This window comes from Ruditapes philippinarum, unplaced genomic scaffold (assembly GCF_026571515.1).
Source record: "Ruditapes philippinarum isolate M1 unplaced genomic scaffold, ASM2657151v2 ctg1341_1_1_1_1, whole genome shotgun sequence".
Lineage (NCBI taxonomy): Eukaryota > Metazoa > Mollusca > Bivalvia > Venerida > Veneridae > Ruditapes > Ruditapes philippinarum.
The window spans coordinates 175,174-198,031 of record NW_026860555.1 but is presented as its reverse complement, the minus strand read 5'-3'; the positions used below and the strand labels follow the sequence as shown (position 1 = coordinate 198,031).

At 31.4% G+C, this 22,858-nt stretch overlaps 1 protein-coding gene and 1 long non-coding RNA gene across 5 annotated transcripts in view; one reads left to right on the top strand and one right to left on the bottom strand.

Moving 5' to 3' along the window:
• Nucleotides 1-3,015: 3,015 nt before the first annotated feature.
• LOC132760593 (kinesin-like protein KIF2A) overlaps nucleotides 3,016-22,858 on the top strand; it is a 48,547-nt gene continuing 28,704 nt past the window's right edge. For 2 of the 4 annotated variants that reach the window (XM_060752599.1, XM_060752598.1), the window contains exons 1-4: nucleotides 3,016-3,201; nucleotides 5,671-5,765; nucleotides 15,233-15,313; nucleotides 18,159-18,260. In XM_060752599.1, the coding sequence (XP_060608582.1) occupies nucleotides 3,147-3,201; nucleotides 5,671-5,765; nucleotides 15,233-15,313; nucleotides 18,159-18,260 (333 nt within the window). In that variant the 5' untranslated portion in view covers nucleotides 3,016-3,146. The remainder of the gene's footprint in view (nucleotides 3,202-5,670; nucleotides 5,766-15,232; nucleotides 15,314-18,158; nucleotides 18,261-22,858) is intronic. The other 2 variants (XM_060752601.1, XM_060752600.1) reach the window with 1 other exon arrangement.
• On the bottom strand, nucleotides 3,671-4,798 carry LOC132760594 (uncharacterized). Its single transcript, XR_009629862.1, has 2 exons — nucleotides 4,327-4,798; nucleotides 3,671-3,891 (listed from the first exon to the last, which is right to left on the bottom strand). It is a non-coding gene; the product is annotated as an uncharacterized LOC132760594 (long non-coding RNA).

Genomic DNA, 22,858 nt, shown 5'->3' with positions numbered 1-22,858 from the left:
CAATACTTGCAATATCCGAATCAGTAACACGTAATATCATTAATGCTAGTTTAGTCTTATAACAGAAAACAATCTTTTCGATGCATTGAAGAATAAGTGTGAAACTACTGACTTTCCACAGAAAACTCGCTAGTTTCATGAATTATTATTAGTAGTATTATTATCATACGCAAAGCTTTTCGATCAAGGTCATTAGAAAACAACGACCCTCATCGCTTGTTCATTGCAAGTTACATATTGGATAAAGAGTATTGAAAATATGGAAAATGCAAAATATTTCTAAAGGAAGAATTATAGTTATACCTAGATTTGATCTCGTGTTCACAAAATACCTGTATTTTGTGGTAAAAGTGACAGCGTGAATGAGAACGCCGTCTGGTGATGCAATCTAAAAAATGTAAAAGAAACGTGATTTAGCGAAAATCGCCCGCCCGTTCGATGCTTGGTTGTTGCTGCTGCTGTTGTTGTGTTCGCTACTGAGTCGTCTTAAATTCATATAGATCACTTGTAAACTATAAGATGGACTGGCTATAAATGCTTAACAACTTTAATTATTCTGTATGACAAAAAAATGTTTCACAGAAAACAAAGTCAAGCTTGACATGTTGTCATATTCTGGTTCACCAGTGAACTTGACAATAATATGAATACCATTGGATTTAATTCCGGTCAATCTTTTTTACGAATTTTTTTGAAACCATCATAGGAACCTATCTGAAACTTAAAATCAATAGGTATATTAGATTTATACTGATTTCATGCAATTCCATGTCAAGATTGACATTTTTCTAAATTTTTAATTTATATATATACCATGCCTCTGTTTTACTTACATGTACATAGTATTGCAACACAAACATTTTTAATAATGACACTCTTTGTTTTATATATCGATCTAACCACGGATCTTAATATATATAATTCGTGATGTAATCTATCTTTACAGAATTTATGAAATGCTTTTTATTTGTTAAATTGTACCGTATTTTAAATATATATATTTAAATCGGGATTTATTGTATTTTGCTGTTACTTAATAATAGAGAAAAAAGTCATTAATAGATAATAATGCTTTAATATTCGGGATGTCATTAATGAAGCCAAAGGAAGCGACCTTACAGAGTAGTCAGGGACGACGAGGAAACATGATGTTAAGGTCATTGGTGCGTGAGCTTCCAGCACGAAGTGACAACTTTGTTTGGCACCAACAGACCTTATGACGAATTCCTCCTTTTTATATTGTCTCAGGCAACTGCATGTTTAGGTGACCATAGACCACTGTATAGTGCCCTACTTTCGGTTCAAAATTTATATCTTTGGCTAATTCTCCGTGGAAATTAAGTTAACCCTTTCAATATGGGCATGACTGGTGACATGACTTGTGGCATGTCCGAGGTCAGTTGCTAATTGTTGTGCCTTAACGGGCGGATTCACCTTCATTAAACATAGACTACCACACATGCAAAACGTTCTTGATTGTAGTATTTAAGGTAAATACATAAAAAAATTCATATTTCAACATCTATAATAATACATTATTTTATTATATATTTATAAATGAAATATTGAGAAATATTGATGAAATAAATTGCGTATTTTCATTTTCCGTATTTTCACTGTAAAAATTTATTTTTCACTGCAGTGAAACATATTTTCCGTATTTTCACTGGTGTTTTGCCGGACTACTTTCTTTTAAATTCTGCCAGTACACAAAATTTAAGGGAAAGTCTTTCAAATTTTATTGCAAAAAAGAGAAAATGTATATAATAAACAGAAAATTCAAGTTTTTTCTATAAATACATGATTTATTTTCATCTTGTGGCATGAAAATTACCATATTTCACTCGTGGCTACCGCCACTCATGAAATATTTATTTTCATACCACTCGATGAAAATAAATCATGTATTTATAGAAAAAACTTGAATATCCTCTATTTATTATATACTTATAAATGAAATATTGAGAAATATTGATGAAATAAAATGCGTATTTTCATTTTCCGTATTTTCACTGTAAAAATTTATTTTTCACTGCAGTGAAACATATTTTCCGTATTTTCACTGGTGTCTTGCCGGACTACTTTCTTTTAAATTCTGCCAGTACACAAAATTTAAGGGAAAGTCTTTCAAATTTTATCGCAAAAAAGAGAAAAATGTATATAATAAACAGAAAATTCAAGTTTTTTCTATAAATACATGATTTATTTTCATCTTGTGGCATGAAAATTACCATATTTCACTTGTGGCTACCGCCACTCATGAAATATTTATTTTCATACCACTCGATGAAAATAAATCATGTATTTATAGAAAAAACTTGAATATCCTCTATATATTATTATAGATGTTGAAATATGATTTTTTTTCAAAACGGCTTATATTAAGTTTTTTTTATATAGGCCTATATGATCAGTGCATGTGCTGGAATTGACAAATATGCATTTTATTTGGATTTTTAAGGCGTTTTGAGCTCCAAACCCCAAGTGTCTGTGGCATCAGCAGCTTTCTTTCATACATTTATATGGTCAGTTTATCTTTCATACATGTATATGTATATGGTCAGTTTAGTCAGGTACGTATATTAACGTACCTGGTTTAGTTATTTGAATACAATATATTAAAATGTTTCAAGTGGTAACCATGGTCTGAACTGGTTAAAACATGCTTAAATTATTCTGTCACTTGCATTATTAAATCAAACTGCCATTCCCAGAATCTAAAACTATTTCTTCGCATTTAGCATGGGTTACCCTCGCGTTTTAAATGGGCTCCAGTGAAGTCCAAAAGCCTAAAACATAAATACATAGAGATCGAATGGGGCACTATGAAAAAGATAAAAAATATAATGTACATAGAATTAATGTAAACAAATAATTTTATGCATAAGAATGACAGGTACGTGTTTCTATGTAATTGACATTCAAATTGTATGATAGTTAATAATACAGAAAAGTTTCATTCAGTAGAAGCACCAAATACTGTATAGGTAAGCACAACTATGTCTCTTCCGCTCATGCGCACTTGTAGTTTTCAAATTCTTAACGGAATGCGCGCTGATTAGAGAAGAAAACGAAATTGTGTATTTATAGGATCACTAAATGATATGATTTTATGTGTTATAAAATAAGTGATTGAAAATCTCGAAATGGATGTGAGCCATTTAAAAATTGGTGTTAACGTTGACATTCAACGTACAGATGGTGCGTAAACATTGTCCCGTTCGTCGATTTTGACTGCCATTTTGTTGCCAACATAAATAATGCGGATAATTTTTTATATTTTCACCGTTAATTTGGCATGTCCTTTTATTCTCACATTTCATTGCTTGCAGAAATCAAATTTTCTTCTACATCCCATTTTGATTTTACGCTGAAGTAAACCGATATCTGTAGATGTCAAAATTTTCTTAGGTGACTCATTAATTGCAGAAAGTGGGTGGGGTATGGTTTAAAGTTTAAAAATACATTGTATCAGGGCTAGCACTGGCAGATTTTTTCTTAGAGCCAATTTTTCGCGGCGAAAATTGCGTGCCTGTATTTTATTTTCAAGAAGTCAATGGTTCTGCAAAATAACCAGAATTCAATTGTCAGACTTATTTATAGCATTAGTTCATATATGAAAGACCTTAAAAAGGCATGAAATATTTAGAAAAAAACAACATAAACTACATGTATATCCAACTTTATTTTGGTAGCTACATTTTAATCACTTTAAAACTGATCATAAAAGCTTGCAGCTCAGTAGCTATAAGAATAACATTTTCCAGGCTAATTTGGTCAGCAATGTTTTCATAAAATCTAAGTTAGTGGCATGACAGTGACATCAGAACCACAATCCAATAGGCTGCGTTAATGCCAAAGATTTGGTTTGAGGACTTATATTATCTGTATCTGAAATTATAAAAACAGAAACATTTGAGAGTAAAAAGAATAATTATTAATGAAGAAAAGAATATTGAAAAGTTCTAAACTAAACATAATTCAGGAAAAAAATGCCAACTATTCATTATAAGAGTAAAGTAATTAGCATAAATTTCCTAAAAATATATTGTATGCTTCTTGAATTTTCCATAAACATTTCACAGCCATGTATGCCATTTGTAAATGAATGCTCCAGATAGAGGATATATGTACAAAGTAAGGTCAATTTTTTTTTCAGGAATACTAATTGTCACATATACTCCTTGTCAAATTTATGCTTTTTTGGAGCCATTATTAGGTCAGATTTAATTTGCAATTTAAAAAAAACAAATTCTATTCTATAACTCATAATTCCTTTGATCTTTTTATCAACAACAATAAAATTACACATGAATGCAAACTTACCGTAAAGTCGTCCATTTCATAACCAAGCTGTTGATATGATTGGCGATAATCTTAAGATGCCGTGGGTTATTGTTTCATATTGAATATAAACACCAATTATCCAGTGCACATTCAACAATTCACACCAATTAGTGTCATATTTATCAGCTGATAAACATGTAAACATACCATAAGGTCAGTGTATTAGACTGTGTTACTGTTTATAACGATATTTTATTTGGAAGGGAAGTAACAAATATAGACCAGTCAATGACCCCAAAAAAAGGAGACTGTGTCGCATAGTTTTGTGATAAGAAGCGGTAAAGCGGAAGTTGTAAATGAAAAACCAAATGTGTACTTTTCCATTCTTAAAATAGCAAATGCTAAATTTAGACTGGATATTCCAAAAGTTATACTTTTCGTAAGTTGGAGCCAATCATGATTTTCTTGAGCCAATTTAATAATTTTGGAGCCAATTTGCTCATTGGCTCCTGCCAGCGCGAGCCCTGTTGTATATATATTTAGCATTTTTTGACGTCTCAGGTGTTATGTTAACTGATTTTCTTATTCTCTCACCATATTGCTGGTCAATATTTTATATTAGTAATGGTATGAAATGATGTTAGCTCTCCATGAACATTTTTTGGCAAGGAAGTGGCTAGCGGTATGGCTAGAAATTTTGGCTAGCCGTACGGGCCCGTACGGCTAGCCACTTCCTTTTGGCAAATTATGCCATGCTTCTTAATGAAATGTTAACGAGTTTAAAGGTCCCTTGTACAGGGATAGTAGAGAATTACTATTTCCTGTTGTCGAGGGAAAGTTGATAAGGATTGACTGGTGTTCTAAAAATAAGAAAAGAAAACATAAAAATTTGCTACCTTTTAGGAATAAAGCACTTCATTATATGTTTGAACTTTAAATTTTCATGTTTTACTTTTGATATGAAGTTTCTTTAGTTTTTTGATATCAATTTGTTAGAAATTATTAAATTTTGCTTTCTTCAATTTGTGTTAAAGTTGGGAAATAATGTTTTAATTTGATTTGATCGTTTTGTCTACCAAAGCATTGACACCTCATAGGTTCAATCCTTAATTGAATATATATGACATAATGTACACCATGCATTTTTGATTACATTACTTGACTCTCACTTAAAGGGAAACTGATGCATAAATTTCATGATTTAGTGTGAATTGAACAGGGGCATTGAGTAATCTGTAGTTTTCTAATTAAACTTAAAGTTTAATATGAAAACAAGTTTCAAAAGTAATCAGATTCAGAAGTTAAGCCATCTTTGAAATAAGTTGCCTTTTGCAAACATGGTGTATAATTGCTATGATGTCATTGTTTGTTTTTATTGTACAGGTCGGATCCACTCGGCTGTTATCAGTGGAACAAATAATGAAGCAAAGAGTGTCACGGTTGAGTGGTTTGAGCGAGGAGAGACCAAGGGCAAAGAGGTATATTAATATATATAAAAAAATTAAATATTTAGATTATTGTATGTTTTAAAGTGGAGATATGTTTGAGTGCTATATTGCATGATGTAAGTCTTTTGCCTAGATTTGATAACCTTTAACCTCCTAGACTTGATTTCTTCAGTTGTTTGGAACTGTCAGTTATCAGAGATATTAAGATACAAAGGTAAAAGTAACTCAGCACAAGAGCTGTCTGAGCCTTGTCTGACTGTATGTACTGTGTTTAGGCTCTCTACTGCTAGTGAGTCAAGTGACAAAGGCTAATTATCCCCCGCCGAAAAGGCGCAAGAATGATAACTCTACCCTGCATAATTTTTGAGTTATTGCCCTTTGTTATTTTTCAAAATTAATTTTTGTCCAGAGCATAACTCAAAAAGCCTTTAAGATATCAAAATGAAACTTCATAGGTGCATAGATCTCACTCAGGAGGTGTGCAGTGCACAATAATGATAACTTTACCTTTTTTAATTTTTGAGTTATTGCCCTTTGTTATTTTTCATACTTAATTTTTCAATTCAATTTTTTTCTCAAAAAGTATTTGAGGTATCAACTTGAAACTTCATAGGTGGATAGATTTTACTGAGGAGGGATGCAGCACACAAGAATGATAACCTACCCTGCATTATTTTTCAGTTATTGCCCTTTGTTATTTTCAGCCATCAGTATTCACATAGGTTTCAAATCTGTAATCACTATAGCCATCAGTTTTCATTACCAAAAGACCTCTTAAAATGGAATTATTCTGCTCTACTACATATACATTCTTCGAATGAGCAAACACATTCGGCGGGGGATGGCCATGTTGACATGGCTCTTGTTACTTTTGGGATAATGTTTCATTCACAAGACATGGTGGTAAAATTGTTTATTTTTAACCCAACAATGAGTGAAAGAACTTGACATATTGGTTTCATGTGTTTAGCTAAAGGTTTAAAGAAATTTAATGAGAATCTTTTTGTTCTAGATTAAAATTTTCTTTTGCAAACAGATAAATATTAAATTTATTCAGAAGTATAGTTTTTACAAAAAACAATAGTTAGGAATGCTTCCAAAGCGGATTGGTTTTATTTGTTAAGAGAAAATAATATGTCAAATCAACTGTCCCAGTGATTTTTTTCACTTTTGGTTTTTGAAAAAAATATTGCTTAAATTTTCAATTTGAGAAGAAAAAAAGCTGGTCAAGTTCAGATTTTTTATAGAAGACCGCATGATTTCAAAAGAAAAACTCAATTAGGAAGTTCAGTGATTACAGTGTGTATATGATTTCATTGATCTGGTCCAGGCTTCGCGAAACTGCTGAAACATTTGCCTGACATTCGGTCAGACCAGCTTCAATTCTTGTCTGACCGAAAGAACTTTTGTCTGACAGAATTTGTTTTCCAAATATATGTATATGGTAATACCTTTGTGTTTTTTAAAGACATAGGAACTTTTAAAGATTTGCAACACAATTTTATTCTCTTAAATAAAACATCAGTTTATCCAGATTGATGGACTCTGTCTGGAAATTTAAACATTCATGATCAAAATCATCATCATCATATGATCTTTATAAAATTTATGACACAATGTACATTTCATCTTATTTTCTTCCTTGTTAAAAACCAACCACGAGCGGCCATTTTTCCATTTACCCACAAATTTTCTCGGCAGGCGCCTGGACTCGTATTTCTTTTGTTTCGCTTTTTTCCTTCATTAGATAATTTAAGTTTTTTGCCTGGCGTAGCGCCAACGTAATAATTTAATAATGCAGTAACACCGATATTTTCTTCCGAGTACAAGATCATCGAAAGTTGTATGTATCTAGAATTTGATTGGACACTAAAAATGAAACGGCAAATCAAAACTCATTTTACATCTTTTTTATTCAAGGGAGAAAACTCGGTCTTGATCGGTCTTGGATATATTCGGTATTCGTACCGTACATAAGGTCCGGAACTCGGAAAAAAATATCGGACCGGCCTGATTTTTGTCGGACATGTCCGACGGTCCGGCAACTTTCGCGAAGCCTGTTGGTCACAAAATATTTATATAAATATTAAACCCTCAGCTCTGAACACATAGAATGCTGGTGGCTACGGAATCTACCATGCAACCAGTGCAAATCTAGAACAGGCTGCATATCCAGGCCATCTGATCATGGTCTGCACTGTTTGCTTTTCAGTCCGTAAATGTTGTGTCAGAAATAATCACACAAAATCATAAAAAGTCTTGTCCAGAAAGCTGGACAGGTTGATTTATGATATAATATGTGAGTATTAAGGGTTGAACTTGAAGCAGATACACCCTTTGGTGACCACAATGTAAGTTTTATGCACTTTATTTATTCTGTACTTCAAATCCCTTATGAGGAAAAAAATTGTTGAGATATAATGCTTTTAATTAAAAAATCAGTCATATTTTCTCAGTCTCACTTAAAACTTAGAGATATAATAAAAAATGGTGTTGAATTAAGGAAAGGGTATATCTAGGACACCAAACAAAATGTACACATGTTTACTTTCAGACATATAAAGTTTAAAGCTTGATTTATTTCATATCAAATGATGAAAAGGTCAATTTCAGACATTTATACCAAGACCATATTACTTGTTGGATGTTAATTAAGCAATAAATTGCCAAACTAAATATAATATGATATAATGATATAAATATTTCTATATAAAGAAGTTTTTAAAAAATCTGATGATACTCTGAAGAACATCTTTATCTTATTTATCCCAGTAAAGATATGTAAATAGTCTCTTGTTCAGTAATCAATACAATTATGTTTGTTAAACTAAAATAGATTTTTGCATGCACCTTTTACACAAAATATACGGTTAGCTAAAATCTGCTAACCTCAAATTAAAAAGAAATAACCTTAAGACTTACAAAACTGTAAGAAATTATGAATGGAATTTTTTTTGTATATTAACCTGTATCTGTTTAATTTCTGAAAAGGACCAGTCCAATTTCCATTTTGTAACTGATTGTTATAATTTTTTGGGAAATCAATATGAAATGTTGAAGTTGGTCATTCAGCAGTATGGAGTCTAGTAAGACTGTACTAATTCCAGACTAGCCTGTCTCTTCTGGTAGCAAAGGCTAATGACTCAGTTCTAGCAGGATAAGGGTTGTGTATTTTTGTATTGTTTTGGTAAGATACAGCTGAAATTATTATATATATCACCTTCACTTTCATATATTCCCTTTCAGACCTCCATTAACAGCATTTTCCTAATGGAATGTTGTGAACAAAAAAAATATTGTATTTTTTAATTTATCAATTGCAAAGTTTGTGAATTATTCATTTAATGATATGTAAGATAATGTATATTTCAGGACAGTGAGATTATATTTGCCATTGACTAGTTCAAATAACTTTATTTGTTCACTTGACAATAATTTAAATATTTTGAACACTTGAAATTTCCATTAAAAATCAATATGCCTCTTGGGATATGCAGCTTGAAAGTTCGAGTGTTGTTGTTTTGTTTTTTTCCAATAAATAAATATAAATTTATTTATTATAATCAATTCAATTGTTATTTAAGTATACAGGTGCAGTATAATATGTCCTGCATAATGTTCTATTATCCTAAAAAATATGTATAGTAATTTTCAAACAAATGACATGATTTATAAATATCAAGAATATGTCTGTTTTTTCAAGGATGAACAAAATTCATTTATGCTTTGTTCTTTGGCAAAAATGAACTAATAAGACTAGTTTACAAATTAAGTGATAGGTAGACCAGCTTAAAGGGAGACACAGGCAAAATTTTCATTTCTTAGTTTTGAAATTTTCATTCATTATTCTGTAAATGTCCTCAAAATGAATACACTAAACAGTCAAAGGAACAAAACTTTTCTCCATATAAAGAATAAAATGGTTTTTTCCTAACTTGACTCGCATGGGTCAGGTTAGAGCGCTAAAATTTCACAATAGTTGTCACTCTGTACTCTGGAAACGTTAAAAAACATGTCAAATCAATTACTTAGACTTGTTTCAATCATACAATGTCCACAATATTTGTTATTGTAACTTCCAGGGTTTGTTCAAATCGCATGACTTGTTTTTAAACTATTCGGTGATTCTGTTCGCGTCAAAATTTCGTTCAACATATATAGATATATTTAAACTTCAAACCCAAAATATATAGAATTTATACAGAAATTCATGTTGGGACTTTAAGAAATGTCATTTTAGGGTGATTTGAGTACAGAAAATCATTTTTATATTTTTGCCATTATTTTGCCTGAGTATCCCTTTAAAACAAAAAATTGTGTGAAGTCAAAAAGTATAAAAACTACTGAATTTATAGAATATCATTTTTTTGCCTACTATTTTATAGCTAATATTTATTCATATTACGGATGAAAAGTCCTCAGATTCAGCGATGGCTTAGATCAATTGACCCCAACAACTGTGTGTTCTTATCCCAGCAGGAACTTTTTTTCCTTCATAATAATAAGTTATTATTTGGATTTTAATGAAATGTTTTATCATCATTAAAATATTGATGGTTAAAAACATGGCCAGCAACAACCTGCAGGACTTTAGGAGATATGTAATATGATAAGTAGTGACAGCTAATGAAATGTAAACCTTTCCCATTGAAAAATGAGATACTTTTTATAGCCGAGTTGTTATATACTAAAAGGTAACATTGTTTACAAAAGATTTTTTCTGAACTAATCTATTTGTAAACCAAGTGTCCTATTAAATGGCAGGGACAGGTATAAGATTTCAATAAGTTGTGATACAAATATTTACACACCAGGGCATTTAAATTTCTATTCAAGTGGCCAGTGTTCTGGCTTGCAGCAGTCTGTAGTAGAGGGGGAAACAATTCCCCCTGTAAAGTGTTATCAGCTGTATTATTTCTGTAATACTTCAGTGTAATATTGATGGCTTAGCAAGTTAGCCTACACAATAGTGAAATTTTAATGTACAGATTTTGAAATGTTTGAAGGGATTTGGTGCGTTTCACACGTAGAGCCTGATAAATTCATGTTTGAGTCATCAGTGCGTAATTATTTCGAATAGCTTTAAGCATTACTACTGCACCATGTCTTTCGTATGCAAAGTTTGTGAATTATTCATTTAATGTGTAGTAAAGAAAGTTAAAACTTAGAATTTGTTTCTTGAGAAGGGTCGTACTTGCAAAGAATTGAAAAAGATTACATTGTAATGCATAAATGTTTTTAGTGATACATGTATGCTGGAATTCCTCTGTACATTGTATTATTTCAGTAGATGCAACACTACCTATTAAAGCCATTTTAGTGTACTGTATATGGTGCTATCACCAAAAAGCTTCTTTTTTCCCCAACCCAAATAAAGTGCTCCAATGTTTAAATCTATATTATTGTTGAGAATGTATTTTTTTTTCTTAAATGAATGAGTCATGATAATATTTATTGCAACAAATTATATTTCCCCAGTATTATGACAGTCTGTTTATAGTTTTGTAATAAGTTCATATACAAGCAAAACATAAGTTGTGAAATTTTGTGCCTTTTTGTTGTCTATAGTGAATGACCTACATGTAAGTCTGAATGTAAGTTTCAATTTAAATGTAAATATTAGAATCCCTTAATCTAACAGTGGATTGTTCCAAATTCAAAGGAGACCAGTCAATTACAACAGGGTAAGGTAGTAACATTTTAATGCCCATCTTGAATTTTCAAGCATTATTTTTGGGAAGAGGAGAACTTCTTTTTGATCCATACAGATTTGTAATTTATGCATCAACATTATTTATTATAAAGGGATTCATTTTTTTAACAAGTGGATAATTTGTTAAAGGCTCAGGAAATTAGCAATTAATATAAAATTATGTCTTTTTTGTTTCCCTTTGATGTGATGATAAAGTTAATTAACCGAATATATAATAAATCTACATAAAGAAATACATATAGTGGTTTATGATAGTAAAGGAGAGAAAGGGGGGCATAAACAAGATATTTGACAGTTTTGGTGAACATCACAGCATTTTAGAGCACCTGTTCTCTTTAAAGAGGTCATATTGTTGGCTAAGTGATGGGATCAACGTTTAATCCACCCAGTGTGTAAGAGTTGAGAAGCAATGGATGCTTTGTTTAGTAATGATATTAAAATGGCTAAAGATTTTATCTGTACTCTTTGCTTGAATAGCTCACTCTTTCTCTTGCATTTGATATGAGGTAATGGGATCAGATCTAGCTGTTTTCAGATAAATATCGCTACAAATGGAAAAAGAAATCTTTTTTTTTGAAAATCGCTACTACTACGAGTGCTTGTTTACAATATTAAGTTATAGTTGCAACTAGGTTTGTTATTTAATCTACTGTTATATATTTAGTTGTTAGATTGTTACAAAGGTGATCTCAAAGGTTAACAGCAAAACTGCAGCAACTCATATGAAATAAAGAAGGACTAACAACAGTCTTCCAGTCAACCCTCGATATGTAAAAGTGAAAACTGAAAGTTTCGCTTCATAATACTACTATATGTTTCAATGTTTGTGGTTTTTTGTGTCGCCTCTACGGAGTAGTGGCGACATATAGGGATCACTTCTCAGTTGTCCGTCTGTCTGTCCGTCTGTCCGTCCGTCCGTCACAAAACTTGTCCGGACTACTCCTCATAAACTACTGGTGCAATTTCATCCAAACTTTACAGGAATGATCAGTACCAAGTCTAGTTGTGCATATTGTCAGGATTTTCCGGTTCAATGATTTTTGTCAGAGTTATGGCCCTTTAATAATTTTTAATTTTAAAGTTTGTCCGGACTACTTCTCTTATACCACTAATGCAATTTCAATGAAACTTTACAGGATTGATCTGTAGCTCAAGTCCTTGCGCATATTGCACGGGTTTTCCGGTTGAATGATTTTTGGCCGAGTTATGGCCCTTTGATAAAAAGGTTTCTTTTTCTGTGTGTTGCCAGATACACAAAAGCTTGTCCGGACTACTCCTCATAAACTACTGGTGCAATTTCATCCAAACTTTACAGGAATGATCAGTACCAAGTCTAGTTGTGCATATTGTCAGCATTTTCCGGTTCAATGATTTTTGTTTGAGTTATGGCCCTTTAATAATTTTTATTTTTAAAGTTTGTCCAGACTACTTCTCTTATACCACTTATGCAATTTCAATGAAACTTTACAGGATTGATCTGTAGCTCAAGTCCTTGCGCATATTGCACGGGTTTTCCGGTTGAATGATTTTTGGCCGAGTTATGGCCCTTTGATAAAAAGGAGTTTTTTTCTGTGTGTTGCCAGATACGCAAAAGCTTGTCCGAACTACTCCTCATAAACTACTGGTGCAATTTTATCCAAACTTTACAGGAATGATCAGTACAAAGTCTAGTTGTGCACTGTCTGTCTGTCTGTCCGTCTGTCACAAAATTTGTCCAAACATGAAATTGGCCATCATGAGGCGACACATGTGATTACTGATCGCTCTTGTGTTTCTTATAAATGATGGTGCACATTCACAGGTGGGTTGTATGAATTGTTGTATGTCTGAATCGAGTTCTACATCATTAAGAAAAGGAAAGGGGACCGAGGAAAGTATTTCTACAAAGTACCTTTTGTGTTTTTTGAAAAGTCACAGACACCTGAATGACTCCTTGAATTAGCTCTTGAATTCTGCAGAAAATCCTGTAGAGTAAAATGGTATAGCATGCCAATTTGGATTGCAGAATTAGGAGTTATTTTAATGTTCAGTTGAAGAGAGGTTAAAAGTGTTATGTTCTGTTATTATTAAATTATTTCAAATAGTTTTTGCATGATCACAATCGTAAGAGAGCAAGATCATGGTTCGGTAAATATGAATAAGCAATTCTTCATTGAATTTTGATAGGGAAAAAAGTATATTATGTTACTTAAGGGTGAATGGGTAAAGTAAACAAATGATGCATACTGTCGTTACGAGATGATTTAAGTGTGAAATCACCCAACTTATTAAGCTGTTACTATCCAAGTAGATTTGTAGTAACTCTGTACTAAAGAAATGTACTTAAACTGTAATAATAAAAAACTGTTCCCACACTGAAAGTAGTCATCATTTTTGTGTAAAATTTATAGATTTTTATTGTAAAAAGGAGAAAAGAGGCTTTTCTAAATCTTAAAGTAGGAAAATGATAAGAAAATAAAACTGATAAAATTCATGTAATTGTTATGTGAGATCAAGTCGGCCCAAGTTACCAAACTTGCTTAAAATTATATACAAATTTAGCAACAGTTTAACTTGTCTCATTTATATTCATGGTACGAAGCACCCTCTGCAACAGAAAACAGAAAAATTAAAAAAATTTAATATGCAATTTTATACCTTTCATGAAATTAACCATAAATAATTTTAAGTCCTGAAATTGTGAAAATTGTTTGTCTTTTGGCTTAAGGAAACTAAACCTAACTTCAAGGCCAAAAAGTAGCTGGAAAACAAAGACAATAATACAATTTAACCACCTTGAATCTTTATATGCTTATGAAATAAAGAATATGAATTTTGAAATGTGTTACATGGTTTGTTAAAGCGATTTCAAGGTTGAAAATTGCACTAAATTTTAAATATTTATAAGTAGCTTTTGTAATGATTTTTTTTTTTTGCCTGAAATGATATATTATAAAATGAATTGAGGACAAACTAAAGTAATCATTGAATTTTCATTTTAGCTTCATTAAAAAACAAAACAAAAAAACCTATAAATATTGATTGATTTAAAAAAAAACAATCTTCACAGCCATGAAAAACAAGCGTTTCATTGCTTGCACCACAGACCAAAGACTGTGTATGTAAAATACCCTACCAAAAGGTCAAAACCGATCAGGTTGTGTGAAAAACTAAATTATTCAAGTGCCAGAATATCAATACATGTATAAATGTTGGTTATACTTTCTTATCGGTAGTCAAGTTCTCTGATAATATTTATTGTTCTGGGAAGGTTACCAGCTATAGATGTAGGTCTGTATGTATTTCTTCAACAGATTTTATTGCTCTATTATTTGTGGTTACTGTTTTTTGTCTGTGTCAAAACATCTTTCCAATCATTCAGTCTGTTTTACTTGTAAATTTTTTCTATTGATCTGTCATACATTGTAGATAAAAAAAAAGTGAATGACACTGAGGGCTTTTTTTCACAGGTTGGGTAAGCAACCCTGCCCTTAATTTAATTTTTAATGGGAAAGTTATATGGTATATTTGCAAAATTGGGAAAAAAAGCCCTGTGCTGCTGCATTAGTTTTCATAACTATGGTGAAATGATTGAGTCTCGAATGATTTTAATCATCACAAATTGTCAATTGTTCTAAGTTCTGAGAGGCTTTCATAATGTTATGTTTTATACATGCTGACTTAGACATGTACAAGAGCACATATTATCTAATAGGCTTATCAGCCATTGATGCCAGTATGAGTAGATTGATACATGTATATATGTTTTAGACTTAATACTGTAATTATTCTGTAATAATTTCAGATTGAGGCTGATGCAATATTTTCGCTCAACCCACACCTGATGGATAAGGCAGCAGGAAGTAGGGATACCCACTCTTCGCAGGTAAAAATGTCTTATTTTAATCCTTCGAGCCATTGTTGCTTCAAAAACAGACCGCTGTAACCAGTATAGGGCCAGGCTAACTCATTTACAGGAAATTCGACTGAATTTAGTTATATTTTACATATTAAAAACTGTCAATTTAAGAACAGAAAGATTTTAATTCATTAAGAATTGGGCAGGGGTAACACTGAACTGTGGCTGATAATGGAAAGGTTGGCTCTTCAGTCAGTTGTGGTAATTTAAATTTATTCTTTTTCATGTAAGGTCATTTTAATTGGTAGATAACATTATTGAATTTTTTATTACGTAATATTATGTGAAATAATGATAAGATGACAGCTTTTTATCTGTTTGAAGTTGTAATTATTGTATATTGATACAAATTATATACACAAATATATTCTAATGTTGTATTAAGTCTGTGAAATAAGGCGATGAACAGATTGGGTGATACACTAGGGGATGATAATATCTGGAATGTGTGCCAATATATAAATAAATACTTGTTGCATAGCATGAAAAATAGATGTACAGCATTGAACAGAAAGTTCCGGTCATATTTCACAGGCTGTTGAACATTCCAATATTATTGTCATTTGTTTTCATATTTCATAATATGTCAATTTTCTGGAATGATTTATATGTTTTAATCCCCTAGTCCTTTTCTGTACTTTGAAGTAAAATGGCCCTTTGTTGTTACTTTTCAATATTGACACATTGTAGTAAAATGGCCTTTTGTTGTTACTTTTCAATATTGACACGTTTACAATGTTTTGCATTGTTTTGTTGTTTTCTTGTTGGTACGATAGGGAAATAAATTATACATATTGATCTTGATTTGAAAGCTGAATGATCAGATGTCGGGTGTCCTTGTGGGATTACTTCAATTGTGTTTAAATATTTATACATACCTTTACAGTTCTTGAACTGTATCTCTATATTAATTTACATACATTGTCAGGCTGTCAGTTCACCTGCAACAAGTGGGCTTAGCTAAAGTTTTAAGTTTAAACCTTCCTATTTTTTTGGCATTGATCAAAATTTACAGTGGTTGGGAAATGAACTGAAATTGCAGTTTAATTTCTAAATTCCGAATTATTTGTGTCATAAAATGTAGTTTATTTTAATATGTAATGAATAAATTATACAATTTACTTAACCATTATTTTGTTGAATTGCACCTCATATATAATTACGCAACCATGATAATCTTGGATTTGTTATATTTTGATCACTATCCTATGTCAAAACCCAAATTTCATACTTCATTACACAATTAAAAATATTTCTAACATAAACTAAATACAAAATAAAGAGCCGCGCCACGACAAAACCAGCGTAATGCGTTTGCGACCAGCATGGATCCAGACCAGCCGATCAGGATCCATGCTGTTCGCTATCAGTTTCTCTACTTGTTATAGGGTTTGTAAGCGAACAGCATGGATCCTGATCAGACTGCGTGGATGCGCAGGCTGGTCTGGATCCATGCTGGTCGCAAACCCATTATGTTGGTTTTGTCATGACACAGCTCAAATAATAATTGAACTCTCGGCACTCTTCTTTGCTTTGCTGCCTTAATTTGTAAAAGGTTTAACCCTTAAGGCTTAACCTGTTGAATCTGGGATAGCCCTTTCAAGGGATTTTAGGGATTTCAAATGAAAGTACCATCAGTATAGAGCCTGGCCAGACATCACGGATGTGCAGGCCGGTCTGGCTTTATACTGGTGGCTATGGTTGATAACTTCAGGGGTCCAGCAGGTTAAGGTTTATTTCTGCTAACAGGGCTTGAATTAAACACTTGCGCACATTGAAATTTGAAAAAAGTAATTATGTTTTGGATACTAGCATTTACTTTAAGCACTGCTTTAATGAAAGTAAAATATAATGAAAATGTTTGGACATCTTACTTGGCTGACAGGCTATATTTATAAGATATCTGGATCACACTTGATGGTATACTTTCAATAAAATGTTGTATATACAGCAAGTGAATAATAATTTACATGTTTAAATATTCATGAGAAAATTGCAAGCTATGTTGTGTGTTTAACAAACTAAATAAACTTGATGAAATTTTATTATGCTTGTAGAATTATTCGAGTACCAGAAAATGTCTTATTCAAGCACTGTCTATGAACATAGATGGTTTCTTTTGAATATTTGATAAAACCAAGTTATGGTAATCTTGAATGCAATAGTTGCAGGAAAAATTTTATTGTCTGTATGGTGTAATCACCTACAATCGGAGACTGCATTTGATGATAACTTAAATTTTAGGAGATGAACTACTTTTAAGTTTTTGGCTGAGTTGTTAGTCAGTGAATTCAAATCACTTGCCCACAACGATGTGGGTTTGAATCACATCACAGACTTAGGATTGTTTTATGTAGGCAAACTAACCAGCTTCTACTCAGGTGCCCGCTCGTGCCTGCAATAATGTACAAAGGGGCATCTGAGGCATTCCTCTACCAGTAAAGCTGGAAAGTCACCATTGACCTTTACAGTGTAGGTGTGACTTAAAATCCATCAAAACAAACAAACCATACCTTTTATATATGAGCCCCGTCACGACAAAACCAACATAGTGCGTTTGCGACCAGCATGAATCCAGACCAGCCTGCTCATCTGCGCAGTCTGATCAGGATCCATGCTGGTCGCTATCAGTTTCTCTACTTATATAGGGTTGGTAAGCGAACAGCGTGGATCCTGATCAGGTGCAAACTGCGCGGATGCGCAGGCTGGTCTGGATCCATGCTTGTCGCAAACGTACTATGTTGGTTTTGTCGGGACACGGCTCATATCATCCATTCCATTCTCATATAACATGACCATTTAATTTCAACAGAACAATGATGCTGATGATGATGAGGATACATACACCAATGGCAGTATTAGCCCCTCGGATCAAGCTGTGCCCCCTGCTGGCAGGGGTCGTGGTGGAAAAAAGGTCAAAACACATAATCCCTGTTCTATAATAATCACGGTTTTTCTTTTGTTGTAGAGCAAACTCTTCTAATGTATTACCTCATTGTGTATAATATTTGGATATGTATGGGTTGAAGTGCATGATTATAATGTTGCTAAGGATTGTCGTGATTTCTTATTGAGATTTCAATACCCGCAGAATTAAATGTTTGAATCCCAATGTTGTGTTCTTAATCAAAACAGCCTGATGCTACAAATTTTCACACGAGTAATGATTTTAAATTCTGAAAGCTATGACTTATGTTTGCCAAAGGAATTGATGATTTACTTGTGTTGAAAATATTTTAAATGAAATGCTTCCATAACCAGGTTTTATGCTACTGGATACTGGCTTGATCACTGTCATTATTTTGTCAATGAAATTCATTTTAACATCAATAGATTGTTATAAATTCAAAATTTGAAAAGTTAATTTCGTGGATATAGCTGGGTAATTGTTATATTTAGGAATGAACAAGAGGGATCACTGCAGTCCTTATATAGTTTGTTAGCTATAATTATGTTAGATACTAAGCTTGGAATGTCCAGGAATGTTATATGCATGTATAGCTACAGTTTGTTTTTTCAAAGTCAGATACAATGTATAAAAGAGAAGAATGGCTACAGTTTGAGGGAAACTTATGTTGAGGAAATGATGTTTTGCTTTATTTTTTCATTATATTTAAGTTATTGACTTGCTTGATTTTGTGTCAATCATTTTTGTCTGTTAAAGAGATTGGTTGACTATTTGTCACGACAAAGATTACTTTTTGTCCAGAGATAAATAAATTTGATGTCAGGGTAGACCATGACTCAAGCAAAGTTTAATTTTAATATTGACACAATATTTGACATAATATACAGGCCAGGGTCATTAATAGAATTAAGTTATTCTTGTTGTTTCTTAAGATCTTGACATTTTGTCAGAAATTATTTATTTTTTAATATAATTAGTTTGCATTTTTTTCTTACAAAAAACAAAAATCTTTTTTTTGTATTGAAAACAAAGCCCTATAGTTTCTGTTGTGAATAAATTGATGACAAATTATTTGTCAAACATTTTTTTTGTTTTTATTTCTAGTAAAAAAATGTATTGATTTGAGATAAATATATAATTGCAAATTTGACACATTGTAAATCAAAATTAAGTCTAATGGCAAAAATATGAAGATATCTGATGTAGTTTTTTTGTTATTAAGAAAAGTAAAAGTCACAGGTCTGATTAATATTTGTAAAAAAAAAATGCAATTTTGTCGTAATTGAAAGCAAGTTTTATTATTAAGATACAAAAATAGTTACACTTAATGAAAATATTTAATTTGTTAAAGAGAATTTATATAGCTATTGTTTCCAATATTGCATAGATATTGGAAAGTTTGATCTAGGAAGTGCCTGTTATTTATGCATACATACATACATATATATACATATATATATTTTAGAAAGGCTTAGAGATATGAAGAAAAATATACAAGAATATGTTGTGCTAGTTTGTGTTGCTTGAATATTATCATGTATATAATCAGTGTTATAGAGATGCTTTTGTTTCAGGTTTGGCTGCCACATATACACAAGTTGTTGTTGCTTTTCTGTAGACAACATAAGAGAATAACCATACTCCTGATACAATATGTACCTTGATATTAGGCTTATGATAAAATATAGTTTACATGGGGGGGGGGGGGCCAGCAGAATGAGCCAATTTAAACTTCATCACAATTTAAACAGATTCAATATAGTATTAACTGCTAATAGACTTACTCCGGAAGAATATTTGGGTTTTCCCCAGCTAATCCTGGGGTAAAAACAAACTTACAGTTACAGCTTTGAAATTAAGAGCAAGGGTTGCAGGTTGACTTATCTACATGTATTGTGACAGATTGTGTGGCGTGAATTATAATGGTAAAAGTTTGTTTGTACCGGGGGATTAGCTGGGAAAATCCACATTTGCCAAGTTCTGGATAACATCTTTTGCAGATAAAATGCACTTTTAAACTATCAAAGTAAGTTTGAGACAAATTATTCGTATAATTGACCTTATCAACATGCATGTTAAGTTCGGTTGTTGATAGTTTATTATTTATTAGGAAATATCTTAGCCAAAACAGTTCTGGCTAAACAATTCCAGTAAACTGTCTATTGCTATTATATAACAATCTTAAAGCATCATACTAGAGCCTTTAGCTGTAATGGCTAATGACTGTGCCATCTATACAGAGCCTGACTTGTAGTTTGACTGGTTCAAAACTGTTGGCTACACATATTGATTATTTCTATGATAAAATTCATTAAATTACTAAAAATGAACTTGTCTAAATTTAAAGCAAATGAATTCTGTTTGGACAAATTGAACTGGTTACAGAAAAACAATGAGTTTTAGTTAGTTGATGACTTACAGATGTGCTAAATAATGTAATGTGACAACAATTTATTGGAATTATTTAACTAAATCCCAAGATGACTGATGTGTACATGGTTTATGAACTTGTGTACATGTGACAGCCATAAATTCTTGAGAAAGTTAAGCATGTACTTGTAATATTAGTTAAATATCATATTTTATGATTTAATGAAGTATAAAATTAAAATAAGACCCAGTTTAAACATGGACTCCTGAATTTGAAAAGTTGCAAATTAAAGTTTATATTGTGTTAATGGATATGAATATCAGATTTTAATATTACACACTTAAGCTTTAATTAGACATTAAGATAATCTTTGACAACTTGGGCTTGATTGCTTAATATACAACTTTAATATATTTGCTGTTTTCATTTATGGAAGAAAAAAGTTGCATTTTAATAATCTGCAGTTTGTTATTTTAAAGAAGGCCATAACTATATTTATGTTGAGTTGGTAATAACAGATTAACATCTTTTAGTACATGGTTACAATTTTGCATTGCACACATCAAGGAAAATATTTAAATTGAAATACATTGGTTGAACATAATATTATATGTAGGCTATTACAGTAATATTTCTTTTTAATTGGGAGATAAGCAGTGATATTAAAAAGATGTTTCTTTGCCCATGTTACTTATTAAATCCTTGCTTGAATAATTGGCTATTAAATAGTATGATATTATTTTGTTTACCATTTATTCATTTTCTTTCCTAAGGTGTTATATAAATTGTGCACTTACAACCTTTTAACAGTTTCTTATTTGCGTTATTTAAATCGATATAGATCATTACTTTATGTAATGTATGTGTTTTTTTTTTTAACATGATTCATTAATAAAAAAGGAAGAAGAAAATGATTTTAATGTACTGATTATTGATAGATTGTCATTTTTTTGTGAACGGCAGTTTTTCCTTGTATTGGGTCAAATATTTTTCTCCTTCATTATCATGGTATAAACTGTGTATGCGTCTCTCGGCCCATTTAAGTCAATCCCTCATTGAGTAATCTGTTACTCATTTGAAATGTTTTATAATTAAAAAATAAAAAAAAGTACATTTCACAGGTGTTTCTGACATATAAGTTTGAACAGGAGAAGAAACTGCTTGACACCTAATATAACTTGGCAATAGTTTGTACGTAGAAATATTTTTTGTTAAATAATAATCTGCATGTTTTAAATAAATTATACTATTAGAAAATATGGGAGATTTTGGTAAAAGATCAACTGGTAAGAAAGTAACTAATTTAATCAGTTTGTGATATATCAGCTAATAATTGAGTCTTGCAGATTGTCCTATTCAGCTATATAATAGCTTTTAAAAAAGTTGTTTAGGCCAATAACACTTTTAATAATAGATTTTAATGCAATATCAGGCCAATACATTTTCCCAAAGACTGATAATATTAGGCTGACTTTTTGGTTTCAAATGTTGGTGCATTGAATAATTACTATTAATTAGGCCTGTTGAATATGCTAGCTTCTTTATCAGGCAATATAATAACTGATTAAATTGTTGTATTGGGCCAATAATTTGTTTTTAGGACTGAATAATGAAGCCAGTAAAAGTTATTTCCCTTTTAAAGTTGTCTATCCTGAAAAATTGATATAATTGATTGTTTTGTTAATATGAAATACTTCATTTACAGCTAATTAACATGCGTGAAACACCAGTACAAACAACAATTTGTATTGTTTCTTTATACAGTAAAGATTTTAAATTTGAGGCAGACCTAGCTATTTGTGAAAGAAATTTTGGTTTTTGCATTAAACATTTTGATAATAATTAAAATGATTGACAGGTGAATCATTGCTCAATGTTTTAATCTTTCTGATTTTCACTACTGATGTCTTCTCATATGTCTTGTTGTTGTTTTTTTTGTTCCTTGTTAAACTTATTTATAGAAATTTCAGTCATATTTTTTATTTTGTTTAGTTCAAATTAAACTTGAGTAAAAAATTTCGAACTATCCTGAGCATGGTTTTGTAGCTTGAAAAAGGAAAGTTTTGGTTTGGTATTTTTACTTTAAAAACAGTGTATTGATCATTGCTATTATTTATGTGATTTCAAAAATACTTGAAACATTGTTTCATATCTCCATTTCTTTTAAAAAATACTGTGTCCGGGATAAATTATCAATATAAATTACCTAAAGGGTCCTGTTTTAGATAGTAAA